Here is a 13,473-nt window from a genome sequence, read left to right on the forward strand (position 1 = left end):
CAGGAAGCTGACTAGGCCATTCCCACTATGGCCACGCCCACCCAGCAACTGGGCAGAGAACCCTTTGCTAAAAATTTTAAAGCCCACCCCTGCACATATCTATAAATAGCTCATTCACCTTGATGAATTTGTTTCTGGAAATCCTGTAAAGTAGAGAAAAATGTTCCAACTACTCCCAAGTTCACATATAGAAGAGTAGTAGCTTAAACCTTACAAGTGCACCTTCTGGAGATTTTGCTCAAGAGTGATCAGAACTCTGTATTTGCATATTAGGTTTCAAAGAAGCACTCAAAAACTGGCAAAGCCGAAGCATCCAGCATTAGTTTTATTTCCAGAGATGCCCTTTGGACACAGGTGGACCCCATGAAGTCAATGAGTAGCTCCAGAGATGTGCTTCCTTCCATTTACATAGGGCAGGGGTCCCCAAACTTGGCCACTTTAAGACTAGTACTTGTGGGGGAAGGTTGTTCACTATGGGACTTTTTCACATGATGATGTGCATTAAAGCCTGAAGGACCAGCTTCTGTAGAACAATTCTGCTTTTTATTAAATAGCTTGGATTCTGAAGCCATCTCCCAAGATTCACACTATGCTGTGCGTACCATTATCTAGAATTGGGTGGAGAATTTTGCCCTTCTGTAATCTTGACATGCCCATTGAAGGGTATGATGAGAAATGGGAACTTGTTGGAAGCAAATGCATATTCCTGTATACATTAGGGGCATGAAAATCTACATGCAAAGTTTATTGAATATGTTAAATTGCTAAGCTTGTGAAACTGGTCTATAGCAAGGACTTCTCATCAGCACTAATGAAAAATGGCCACTCTGCTCGCTCTCAATCTACACCACAGGACCAGAGGGTGGCAAATTCAATAATCCACAACCCCTTGTCTTTGTTTGCAGCCAGTGTTGTGCACTAAAAATAAAGTTAAAAGGCACACACACACACACACTGGCATAATTCCCAAAAGCAGGATAAAGTTTGTAATTGATTGTGTGAAGTTAGAAGGCAGTAATGTAACAGAGAAGGCATAGAGCAAGGGGTCTCAAACCTTGGCAACTTTTAAGACTTGTGGACTTTAACTCCCAGAATTCTGGGAGTTGAAGTCCACAAGTCTTAAAGTTGCCAAGGTTGCACACCCCTGCCATAGAGGAACTTTAATTCATTTATATTATCACTGCTGTTGTTCATTCACTCTGATTCAAGATAAATACCGCTCCTGGATGATGACTGCCAGCTGTTTCCTCCAGATCAGAGTTGCAGTCTTAAAGAAATCTAATATAAGCCACGAGAAAGTCATGTGTGTAATGATGTTGCAACCCCAAATTATGCAATTTATGAAGTCATGAACTCCCCTGATTAGTAAATTGCCTGTTGCAAGAGGATGACATGCGGGGGGGAGTTTTGGCTTGTCATGCCTCTTTTTACCGGTTTTTTGCATTTGGGTGAGCCAAGAAACAGATACAGATGGACTATAAAACAAACCAACCAAAACAAGGTTGCTTTAAAGCCCGCCCTAAAGATTGAAAGACAAAATACCCAATCCCAGCAAAGAGGGGGAAAAAAAGCAGACTGGAAAAGCCGGGTTGGGGAGGGAAAGAGAGGAAGATAGAAAGCCTTGGATTGGACGAGGGGACGCTCTCTGCGTCCTGACGTCATGGTCAGCGACCGGGCTAGTTGACTTGATTAGCCCTTCAGGCGCGCTGCTTCGGTCCATGGACATCCGGGTCTCTTGCGACTGCGTGCGGAGAAGGCGGAGCCTACGAGGCCTTGCTCGGCAGGTGTGTGGTGTATGTGGCGGGGGGGAGGGCGTCGATGGCGGCGGAGGCGACGTCGGTGCTCCTGTCCACCTTGGCTGCCCGGCTTTCCCAGTCGGCCACCGCCCGCACCTACGGCATCTTTTGCAAAGGGCTGACGCGGACCCTCCTCATCTTCTTCGACTTGGCTTGGAAGCTCCGCATCAATTTCCCTTACCTGTACCTAGTGGCTTCGATGATGTTCAACGTCCGGCTACAGGTGAGCTTTCCTTCGGGCGGGTGGGAGGGGGGCGTGAAAGGGAGAGAAACCATCACCAGAATCAGAAGTGCTCCCCACGCGGGTCAGCAGCCTCTGCCTGCTTTAAATTGTATATTTTTTTACTCCCTGCACAAACGGGGGTTTATCAGCAAGCGGACATTCCTGGACTCGTATCCTAAAGCAAAGGTAACCATAGAGATTGGCTGGCAGAGACATGAAATGGCTTTTAATGTAAATAACCCTGGTTTCTGGGTTTGTGCTGCCTAATTCACTTGGTTTACTGAGTGACCCAACTCTGTGGCTTCATCCAGCGGACTGGTTTGTGAACGAATTGGATGGAGTTTTGCCTGGGCGAAGCCACCCGAAAAAAACAAACCCAGGCTAAATCTCATCAAAGACAGGTGGTGATGTGTGAATGGTAACTGCCGAGGATTAAAATGGCCTGGCCTAAATTAAAATGTGGCAAATCATGTTGACTTGTAATGCTTACATGTACCTACCTCAAAGGTTTTTCTGAATTAACTCTATATTTCAGATTTTTATGATGTACCAAACCAAGAGGTAAGTCCCTTGGGGTAATTTCCTGCAACATCCTGAAGTGGAATTAGATATATTTTTTTAATGTGTATTCTGCCCAACCCTTGAGATTCAGTGACTAACAACCAAATAAAAGCACTTAAGACCATTATTCTAGGCTGCATAAACAAAAGGATAGAATCAAGATCATGAAGTGTTAGTACCACTTTATAATGCCTTGGTAAGGCCACACTGCATCCAGTTTTGGTCGACATGATGTAAAAAAGATGTTGAGACTCTAGAAAGAATGCAGAGAAGAGCAACAACGATGATTAGGGGACTGGAGGCTAAAACATACGTAGAATGATTGCAGGAATTGGGTATGTCTAGTTTGATGAAAAGAAGGACAAGGGATGACATGATAGCAGTGTTCCGATATATCAGGGGTTGCCACAAAGAAAAGGGAGTCAATCTGTTTTCTAAAGGACCTGAGGGAGGACAAGAAGCAACTGATGGAAACTAATCAAACAGAAAAGCAGAAAAATTTCCCGACAGAACAATTAATCAGTGGAACCACTTGCCTCCAGAAGTTGTATTCTTTCCATAATTATTACACAGAAATAACAATATAAAAACAGGAAATGACAAAGGGATATATTACAACCCTCTCTTAATTTCCAAATGGGCAGGTCTGGGATTTAAATCCATTCTCAGCAGAAAATACTCTTTGGATAGCTGTGAGCCAGGTATTCTTTCTCAGTCCAGCCTACTTCATAAGGTGGTTGTGCTGAGGGGAAAACAACTGGGGAAACATATTGGTTACACTGAGGGCAGAAGAAATATGAATTTTAATTAAAAGAAAACCTGGCTGAAGTAATGAATATAAAGATGTATTCATTTACATACTCATTTAACTGCTCAAAATTAGCTTTATAAATTTCTTGGTTTAGTCCAAAGACTAAAAGCAGATCTCAAGACAAAATTGGGGTTCAGATTAAGCTCTTTAAAAAAAAGAAAATAAGAGCCTTTGGAGTTGTGTTCACCATTACATTAAGCCACAAACCAGCCCAACCCTTGGTTGGCCAGTTCTATGAGTAATTGTGTTGTGTAGTTCTAGAAAATTGGATTGAGTAAATGGATAAGAATAATGCGGTTTTGTTTCCTGTTGCCAATTTTAAAGTCTGTTCTTGGATTTGAGCTGTGGCTTAGCCAAAATTAACAACATAGATGAGTTAATAGTGAACTCTCTTCTCTCCTTCCCAATAAATATATTTTCTGAACTATTATCATTTGTGCAAACATATTTTGGTTGAACTTTCCAGGTTACCCTGGTAAGTGATCCTTTGATGATCTCTTAGCACAGGATTTAAATGCTGTGAATACTATCTCAGATGTAATCCTATGAAAGGACAGACAATGTTACCCTAGCTTAATAGGCAATCTGTGGCCTTCAGATGTTATATAATACACACATGCTTGGCCATGCTCCTAGAAGTACTTGGAGTTATAATTTGTAAACATCTGGATTCCTGTAGGTCGCCCTATAGTAGATGGTCAAATACTATCAGCTGGTAAAAGGCAGTTCTGTAAAACTTACTGATCTTCCCAGTGTGGCTGCACTATTTTCTGTATGTGAACAATTGAAGGCAACAGATATTTTATTTGGGAATATGAAACTTGTTAACACTGTGCAGATAGAACTCGGTTTTTTAAAATTGATTTCTCTTTTGTTCATATATTTCTCCATAATGTGTTCTTCCTTTGATGAAACTTTTAACCATCTTGGTCCCAAAACAAGTCCCTTAAATCTGGATATGCTTTAATGTTTATTTAATGTGTTTAAGAAAAGGAGTTCCAGAATAATTCTGAAATGCGACACCACAGATCACTTTGGAGACTAAACAAGCAATTGTTGGAAGATAATATTCCGGTATTTAGTGCCAAATGCAGCAATCAACAAAGTGCAAAATATTTTAAGTTGCAACACTCTAATTGTAGCTTCAAATATAAAGAATAGAAGAGAGAAAATTAAGTTTTTGAAGTACCATTACCTATTAAAAAGATGGATAGTGCATGCTATTTATTAATGCCATAGAATATTCTGCTCTATAAAATAAGGTTCACAGTTCAATTTATTAGTATGCTATTCTTTACAGATGGTCCTTGCTTAATGTACCATTGTTTAGTGACCATTCAAAGGTATGACAATGCTGATCAAGGAGTACTTGCAGTAAGTTCTCATAGTTGAAACTGCCAGTGTTTTCACTGTCATGTTATTGTGATTCAAACATTTGGCAGCAAGGCTTGTTGTTAACATCACAACATCCTTCAGTCATGATTTGCTATTAGCAACCTTCACTGTCACCTTCTGACAAATCCCCCTTTCAGTGGAAAAGCCAGCAGGAGATTGCAGATGGCTATGTCACCATGGGACAGTGCAGCCGCATGGGCTCTGCCAAGCAACAACTGCAACTGTTGGAATTGTTGTTGTAAGTTGGCACAGTCATCTGATGTTGTACATTGCAACAATATTGCTTAGCAATGGAGTTACCCAATGAAGTGACTATTTGTATATGTTGCTCTGTTTCTTTAGATTCTGATTTGTTTTAATCACATTGAATAAATAGCTTGGTTTACATACCAGACTAAGCTAAAATCAAACAGATTTCAGAATAGGTTAGATCAATTGAAGTGTCTTGTTTTATTGAGGGTAAAATTTAAAAGGGGGCTGTGGTGGTGTTCTCGTATGGTTGATGAGGTTTTATTTGCTTAAAGCAATTCTGAGATAATGATTTGGGCTTAATTTAAATCTGTATTCTGTATTATCTATGTATTAGCAAATTGATTATAACCAAAATCTATATTTTACTTTTTCCTCTAATAATAGTATCAAAATAATATACAGGTAGGAAAACATCAACAAACATAAAACAGTCAATTAAAAATATTTATACTGTACTGTAACAGGATAGGATTATAAAAATCATGATTTGATTTATTGAATCAGATGCAGATTAAATAATACTCTATGGCCTTGGATTGTTTCACCAAATGTTAATTTAATCTAGCCACAGTTCAAAGTGATAACAAACCTATCTGAGTCCTCAGATAGGCAAAATGAGATCCCAGGGGCGATTTCTGCTTATTTTCATGATTGTAAAATACTTTATTATCATATCCCACATCAAAGTTTCTGTAATCTAAAAGGTCCCTTCAAATAGTTAACTGATCAATTACAGATAAAGCTATCCGAACTGATTAATTTGATGATTTTAATAAGTTTACTTACCTGTGTTTACTTTCTCACAGGTTCATATTGAGATTCATTAAATCATGTCTTACGTTGCAACCAGAAAACATTCCAGCATTTACTTTGGATTTCTACAATGCAGAGCTTTGAGGACAGGGAAGTGATGCCTTTCTCTTTTACATGTATGGCCCTGGAAGAAGATTTGGGATGCCATTACCTGCAGCAAAGGACTAACCTAAATCAGCCTCAGGAGATCCATCACCTTCTAAGGGTCCTTTCCTTAGTGAAGAGCTCTCCTATGGCTAACCGTCAATTGCAAAAGGCATCTATCTCTCTCCAAATTGGATACTGCCCTCTGTTTCAAGCTATCCCACTGCCTAATATTGGTGAAGAAGTCTTACCACATTGGAGCAAAGTAACAAGAAGAGTCATCTCATCCAAGGAATCACTTGGTTTACTAGAGAAAGATCTCTTGGAGAAGGTCTTTAGTCCCTTCAGCTGTACTATAATAACTGGTTGGTTAGAGCAAGCTCATGATTTCATTAGAGAACCAAACAGGTGGAGAACATTTTACACACTTTGCCCATTTTTGACTGTCAGAGCCCCAGCATAACCAGAAGCAACAACTGTTAGAACTAGAATTAAGGGTTGATGATGAAATGCACCTTGTGTTGCTTTAGATGTTAATTTGCAAGGAATTTCAGTCTTCAGATCTGAAATCCAGCCTGGCTGCTACATTGGGTGGACATCTAAGTGTGGCTTTTTGGTGACCAGCATCTGTCTGTTTCTCTGATTTACTTTAACCTCATGTTTTTACCCAGTAACTGTGAATATACAGGAATACCTTCCAGTATAAAATATCCAAGTAAGCATTGTCAGATATCTCAGTGGTTGCGAGCTATATGAACAGTAGCATCTCACATCTCTGTCATGTAATAGTAAATATAAAAAAAGCAGAATTTGGAAATGGTAATGATTATTCTGCTTATTGAATCTGCCTCACTTGTTATTTTTAACATATTTCAGAAGCTGAGTACTGGTGTGGTTTTATAATATTCTGGACAACCCAAATTTGACAGCATTAGGGAGCTAAACTGGCCCATGGGCCATCAAATTGATTCAATATAATGTTCAGGAATCCATTTTTGCTGTCACTTCTACGTTACTACTGGCATATTATTGATAGGGTTGAATTTGAACAGTATATGCCTATGGATTGTTGCCATATGATGCAAGAGCAAAGATTTTTCAGCGTTTACTATGTATTGCATTCCTACTGTACATATGCCTCGGGAGAAGTTTTTCCACTTAACATTTTGTAAAGCATTTCTGAGCTCACCAGAAACATATATGAGGCAGGCTAAAAGTTTTCAAGAAAATGAAGTGGAAATCTTACTGAATTATAGTTTATACTTGGTCCAGCAATCCTCATTCTCTTGGGTGCAACAACATGCTGGTTTTGGAAATGGGAGATCAGTCAAACATACCAAAGGGGTGATCCAAGTTGAGGAAGGCTGGTTTAAGATGCCACAGCATTTTCAGCTGGCCTTCAGGCAATGCAAAACACCCTCAAGATAAGGTCTGCAATGTTCTGAAGGCCTAATCAAGTAGCCTCCTGTAAAATGATAGTTGGCTATAGCTGCTTGGTAATTATATCTGTATTGCCATCTGTATCTAGGTGTATAAGGATAGGCTAAGATGCCTTTTTAAAGATACCATTGTAGGGTTTAATAAAGAATCGTTATGCATGAGGCAAATATTTTAGAGTCAAAAGCCAAATGCCACGTTTCTATCATATAAAAGGATGAATAAATGTCATTTTTCAAATATACCTTCTGTTGATGAAGGAAGTAGTTTCTCCTATAGAATATTGAATTATAGTCTAAAATATATTTACAGTAGCGTCAGTGTTTTAAAAAAAACTATGTAGGTATTTCCAGCTACCGAAACTTCAGAATCTGGAAGTGCAACCTGCAGGACCTATGAATTATAAAACATTGTAGGTGTCCAGTAGTGTTTGCAGCTGTCCTGCTACCTTGTAGCAAGAATAGTGGAACATTATGACCCTTTAAAAATTCACCACTTTATTATGCAGGTAATGAGGTGGCTTATGCAAAAGTGTGTGCAATAAGTTTGCTTATGAGAATAACCAAGAACTCTACTGCAAAGCTAAGGGGTTAGCTCTTTCCCCTCAATAGGTTGCTGTGAATGTCCATTTTAAATGTCAATGCAATGAAATACATTAGCAGTGAGGTTAGGATTTCAGAGAACAGTGTTCTTCTTTCAAGCCAAGGAGACTTCAACCTAGTTCTTGAACGATACAATTCTTGAATCATTTCAAGTTTCCTATTTCTAAAATCTTTTCTACAAGCTTACTGGGGTTGCTTGTGTCCTGATATTTTCCACGTGTGATTAATGTATGTGCATAACCTTCTAGTGCAGGGCTGTCAAACTCCCAGCCTGCAGGCCAGATGTGTCACACACTGGCCAGGCTCATGCCCAGTTTAGTGAAGGGGGGGGGAGTCCCATTACATCACAGGACAAAGCTGTGCTGACATGATCCCTGTTCTAGTGTGTTTTAAAAAGGATGTTGATGAGAAAGTTACACAGCTCTCTCTTAACCAAGTTCTCTGCTTGGCTTGTGTGGAACACTGGAAGAATTTAAACATTCCAGCAGAACAGAAGGACACTTGAATTTTGCAGTCCATACCAAGATGCACCACAAAGTTGTGTAATTTGATAAAATTAAGATTTGCATTCAGCCTGGTTCTCTGCCATTTGTTTCATGTTTTCTATGGGAAAAATTAACATGCTAACAAGCCAGAATCCAGGGATCTTGACTGATAATTAAATCATGCCGAAGGAAATGTCTGCAAGATTATGGCTATTCTGATTTAAATGTAACTATTGCCTATGTAAAACTTCCCCACAGTCTGAAAAAGCTATCTTATATACCTGCATTTCAAGGATGAAGTTGAAATTGCCTGAAGATGATCCCCATCCATCATTCTGGACTTCGAATTGGACTGTATCTTCCTTTTAGTAAAGTCTGCACTTTATTCTGAAGAGAGGGACTTTTTTCAGATTTTTTTTTGCACTAAAGAATTGTTTCATCAACAAGCTGATAGAGACATTTTAGAAATACTGGTACTTTGTTAGGAACAGGGTAGGCAGGAGTGTATACAAAGAAAGCCTTGTTTCTGCAAAAGTCTAAAGTGACTTGACACTCAGACTATAAATGACTTTTGTTGCATCCCTGTGCAAATACTATTGTGTGTTTTGGTAAAGAACGAATCGATGTATTGAGCTATAAGGCCACTATACTTAGCCCTTAAAAACAGGGTGGTACAAACAGCATAACCAATATTTTGTCTTGTTCTAGCCTTATATAATAAACAAAATATCGTTGGCAGGGATTAAGATGGATTACCGCCCAAGCGTGGATGTTTATATTTTGTGACATCTCTTTTTAGAAGAGTCGATATACCAAAGGTATTTGGCATTTGAACTTAAGGTACACAATCCATTACAATGTCCCCTTAAATGTTTTAAATGTTTAAAACGTTTAAATGTTAGTTCTAAAAGGCATTGGCCAGTCCCTAGCTATCTTCTGAACACCCACCGAGGTCCTGTTCAACTGCTGGACACTACAGCGAGGTGGTTGAACACATGTACAAGTGTTCCCATTTACCGATATTCTTTAGCAGTCTTTTTTAAAAAAAAAAACACGTTTAAACTAGGATTGATGCAAATGCTTCTCTGCCTTACGAAAGATTAGATTCCTTATTTGTGGCCAAAGGCTTTATGAAATTGCTTTATGAAATTGGCCATTATCCACAAGGATGCATCCTTTCCCACAGCATTTTCACAAGAGAGCAGCCTTGGGTTGATTGTGGCTGATGTTTTCGTGATAAAAACGCCTTTATGTAGCCTTACATTGAAAATGCACCTGTATTCAACTTCATGTATGTAATGCCAAGATTTGCACACTTGGAATGCTTTGTTTTTATCAATAGTCTGTTGTAAGGTTTTGCCCATATTTACATGGATGTAGAATTCTGAAAAGTTTTCCCCCTCTGACATTGTAAGAAGATAATAATACTGGGGTGTGGGAGGGGTGTGTGCTTAGGTTGGTGAAACTTCCAAGCCTAAAATAATTTATTTTACAAGAGTATAAAACTTTAGCCCGTTCTCTTTGTTTAAAAAGAGCAAAGGCTGCATTTCTAAATCATGGTTGTCCAAATTTTTGGCTTGCCTGGGCCACATTGAATGAAGAATTGTCTTGGGCTGCATATAAAATACATAATATAGTTAATGTATATGCATCGCATAATGTCAAAAGTTTACGATCCTGTGGGGCCACATTATAAGCCTATGGACCACCAGTTGGACGGGTCTGGACTAAATATTTTTGTGATGGAACTCAAGTGTAATGTTTTCTACTCCCTCTGGAGGAAGTAAATCCAGCCAACATCCTATTTGCATTCTTCATATCTGGTGTATTTCCAGGAACCTTATTAAAACTGCTTGAAGTTCTTCGTCAGCTGTACCATGTTGAACTGAGTCTATGGTTTTTATGCTGAATGAGCTAGCACACTAAAATTCTATTCAAACTTTGGGGGAAAGAGTTCCCATACAGAGAAAATGTGTATTAAATTACAATCTTGAGTTAGTCTGTAGACAGTTTCTGAAGTATTGCATGAAACAGGTGCAGGTTTTTTTGCCTGTTCTCTACCCAAGTTTCCCCAATCCATGTCAGTTTGGGTGAATTTATGCAACACATTCCAATTTGATACCTTTAGATGTCTCCTCAGTGCATCTGGTTTTGCTCATCCTACAGAACCATGATTTTAATTACTGGTTAAGAACCTCCCATTGGCTAGACTGGCAAGACTTGTTAATAAATCAAACTGACTTCACAGGTTCACACCCATTAAGTCATTGCTAATTTGTGGTTGGGGGCTGTATTTGTGCTTGGGGTTACAAGCTTTGAATTGAGGCTGGTTTGAAATTTTCCTATCTAGACATTACCTGTGGCCTGCCACCTGGCTGAACAAACAAGCTGAGACCATAAACCATGGTTTAAAATTACAGTAACAGTGGTTAGGTTTGCAGATTACAATTGGTGACTGTGTTCTAAGACAGATGCATTAGGGTTAGCCAACACATTTCTATCCTTGTCCTTGAGGTTCAGAAGTATTAGCTTGATTAAAGATATTGAAAGATACTGCTTACAAGATACCTCTTAAGATTCAAGATTTTACGTAGTTGTTGACTGGGTTGCAACATCATGCTGAGTCCAGATCTTTTAAATGCTGTTACAGTGTGTGAGTCATAGTGCTTTGTTTCACATGTAGCACAATGGCGCATGGCAAGGCGATCTTTTTAGGCCTACAAAAGATTATAGTCTGATGACTTAGTGGTAGTCCAAGCTTTGGGATGCAATGCTATGGGGAGTGGGTCATCTCCAGTGTTGGGATTCAGCCAGTTTGCACTACTTTGGGAGAACTGATTGCTAAATTTCTGAGCAGTTTGGTGAACTGGTTGTTGGAAGAAATAATTAGGACAGAGAACTGGTTGTTAAATTATTTGAATCCCACCACTGGTCATCTCTCCTAAAATATTTTTTGAGATCTCTAAACTCAAGACATGTCATTTTCAACTCAATACATTTTGTGAGAATGTATTTCTCCACTGAGCAAGAGAAGTCATCTATCTTAAGTTGGGAGGTTTTTAATGGCCCTTACCCCCTGCCTGCTTTTGGAACTCTTTAAAGAAAACTCAGGGATTGTGTGTATTTCTTAACCAGATGATGATGGTGAAATTGCTTGCTCACACCACCTGAGGGTGCTACAGGTCAAATATCTGAAACTTCTCTAAGCATTGGGATTTTTGATAGTCTTTCATTGGGGATTTTGTACATTTGTGCTGCATTGTATTATTATTTTTTCCCTTTGCTGCTCTTTTAGCAATTTAGCATCATGTATCAACACCGAAATTCATGCATTTGTTGTGATTGTTTAAATTTGAACATTGACACTGAAGTTTTTGAATTGAGAAGAGGAAATAAAGTTTTCTTGGTAAACAGTGAACTGCAAGTGGGAGAGAGAGAGGAAATGTTCTTAGTGTTGTCATTGGGGGGGAGGAACCCCACACATATTCCAATACAGGTGGTCCTTGACTTTAGATGCTTCATTCAGCGATGGTTCAAAATTACGATGGTGCATGAATAAAGAGACTTATAAGCCCTTCTTGAAGTAATGGCTGCTCTATGGCCCCCACAGTTAACTTGAACAAAATTCTGGCATTTGGCAATCTCTGTGTCCTTATGACCACCGTAGGAACAATGAGCGCCCCCAATGTCTATCCTCCCCACATCCTACCTGCTGGGTCCCACACACTCCCTCCCCCGTCACACCTAGGTCCACTTACCTTTTCCATAAATCTTTTTTGGGAAGCAGTCTAGCCAGCACACAAAACATGTTAGATTGATCAGATGGCTAAAACTGGTCTACTCGAAAATGTGGTGGTTTCCATCCACCTCTAGGACAGTGGCTGAGAAAGCTTGTTCAAAGCAAGCTGTGATATCTTAGGCCTTTCTGGAATGATGAGAAAAATGGAGGAAGCACATATCAAATTAGGGAAAAATCTGTTGGAAGAAATGTCCACCTGGGTTCAGTTCCAAGTGGAAAGAAAGACACTGGAAACATGGAGACTGGAAGGATGGTTTTAGTGGTGGACAGGACCACATGGTTTGGTCCTTGATAGTTGACCACATGGAGTGGAGAGAGAGATATATTTATACTCTCTGTTGGGCTGTGAACTTGCTTCCTGTTCCTGTGGCAAGCAATGTATCCTGATTGGTTGTCAGACTCCCATGGGGCCATGCAGGGGTAACTTTGTAGGTTGTCTTGAGTCCCAGGCTTGGTTGAATCTTGCTGAGTGATGTAATGAAGGGGCTTTGGGCAATTCCTATTATGGTTTAATGTCCTTGTCCTGATTTGGATCTGAGTGCGGGCTAATCCTATCACCCTGGAGCTAAACGTCTTTTGTCTTGTAGATAGGGTGGCTCAGTCTTTCTGGGGCTATTAACAAAAGTAGGGGCTGCTTTCCAAGAGCACGTTTCTCCTTTTCTCATCCAGGGAGGTATAATATTCTGCCCCTTTAATATTTCCTAGAATATTTCATTTTTCTAGGAGAATGTTGTGGTTTGCCGGCAGCAATCAGGAGGACGTTCCCGAGAAGCCTGTGCTGGGTGTGAGTGAGAGCAGGATGATTCATGGAAGAGCAGCACAGGCGACTCAGGAGTAAGAATGCTAATTAATGGCCCCTCCCTCTAGGGAATATAACCCTGGTTTCAAATGGCTTTTGCCTTTGCAAAAGGCAAAAGTTCGAAGGAGTTGGTGTGATGATTACAGACTCTAATTTATTCGACTAATTGGCTGCAAGCCATCTGTTATCTACAAAGAGGGTTATTTGTGGAATAAAGCCATGAACGTTTCAGTTGTGGAGTTTATCTGTGTTTGCTTTTGGAAACTTCGGCTGGGTCAGAACAGAGAAGGGTGGGTGCTAACTTTCTACAAATCCATCACAACCCTGTGAGGCTTTGCTGGTAATTCAGAATTTCTCAATTTTCTTGTCCATGTTTCTTCATGTACAACAATCTTCCAGTGATGCTTATTGAATGT

General features: G+C 39.7%; 1 protein-coding gene across 1 annotated transcript; it reads left to right on the forward strand.

Annotated features, from left to right (window-relative positions):
• Positions 1-1,633: 1,633 nt before the first annotated feature.
• Positions 1,634-10,344, forward strand: LOC113444595 (small integral membrane protein 10-like protein 3). Its single transcript, XM_026713425.2, has 2 exons — positions 1,634-2,019; positions 5,845-10,344. Exons 1-2 carry the CDS (start codon positions 1,819-1,821, stop codon positions 5,863-5,865), a joined length of 222 nt encoding a protein of 73 aa, XP_026569210.1. The 5' UTR covers positions 1,634-1,818; the 3' UTR covers positions 5,866-10,344.
• Positions 10,345-13,473: the final 3,129 nt, after the last annotated feature.

The sequence above is a fragment of the Pseudonaja textilis genome, chromosome 2 (genome assembly GCF_049901715.1).
Source record: "Pseudonaja textilis isolate UNSWEBS1 chromosome 2, rPseTex1.2, whole genome shotgun sequence".
NCBI classification, from domain to species: domain Eukaryota; kingdom Metazoa; phylum Chordata; class Lepidosauria; order Squamata; family Elapidae; genus Pseudonaja; species Pseudonaja textilis.

Excerpts from the sequence above, each read along its gene's own strand:
- LOC113444595 (XM_026713425.2), top strand. The coding sequence starts at position 1,819 with ATGGCGGCGGAGGCGACGTCGGTGCTCCTGTCCACCTTGGCTGCCCGG. Across the intron at positions 2,020-5,844 it reads TGTTCAACGTCCGGCTACAG|GTTCATATTGAGATTCATTA; the intron begins GTGAGCTTTCCT and ends ACTTTCTCACAG.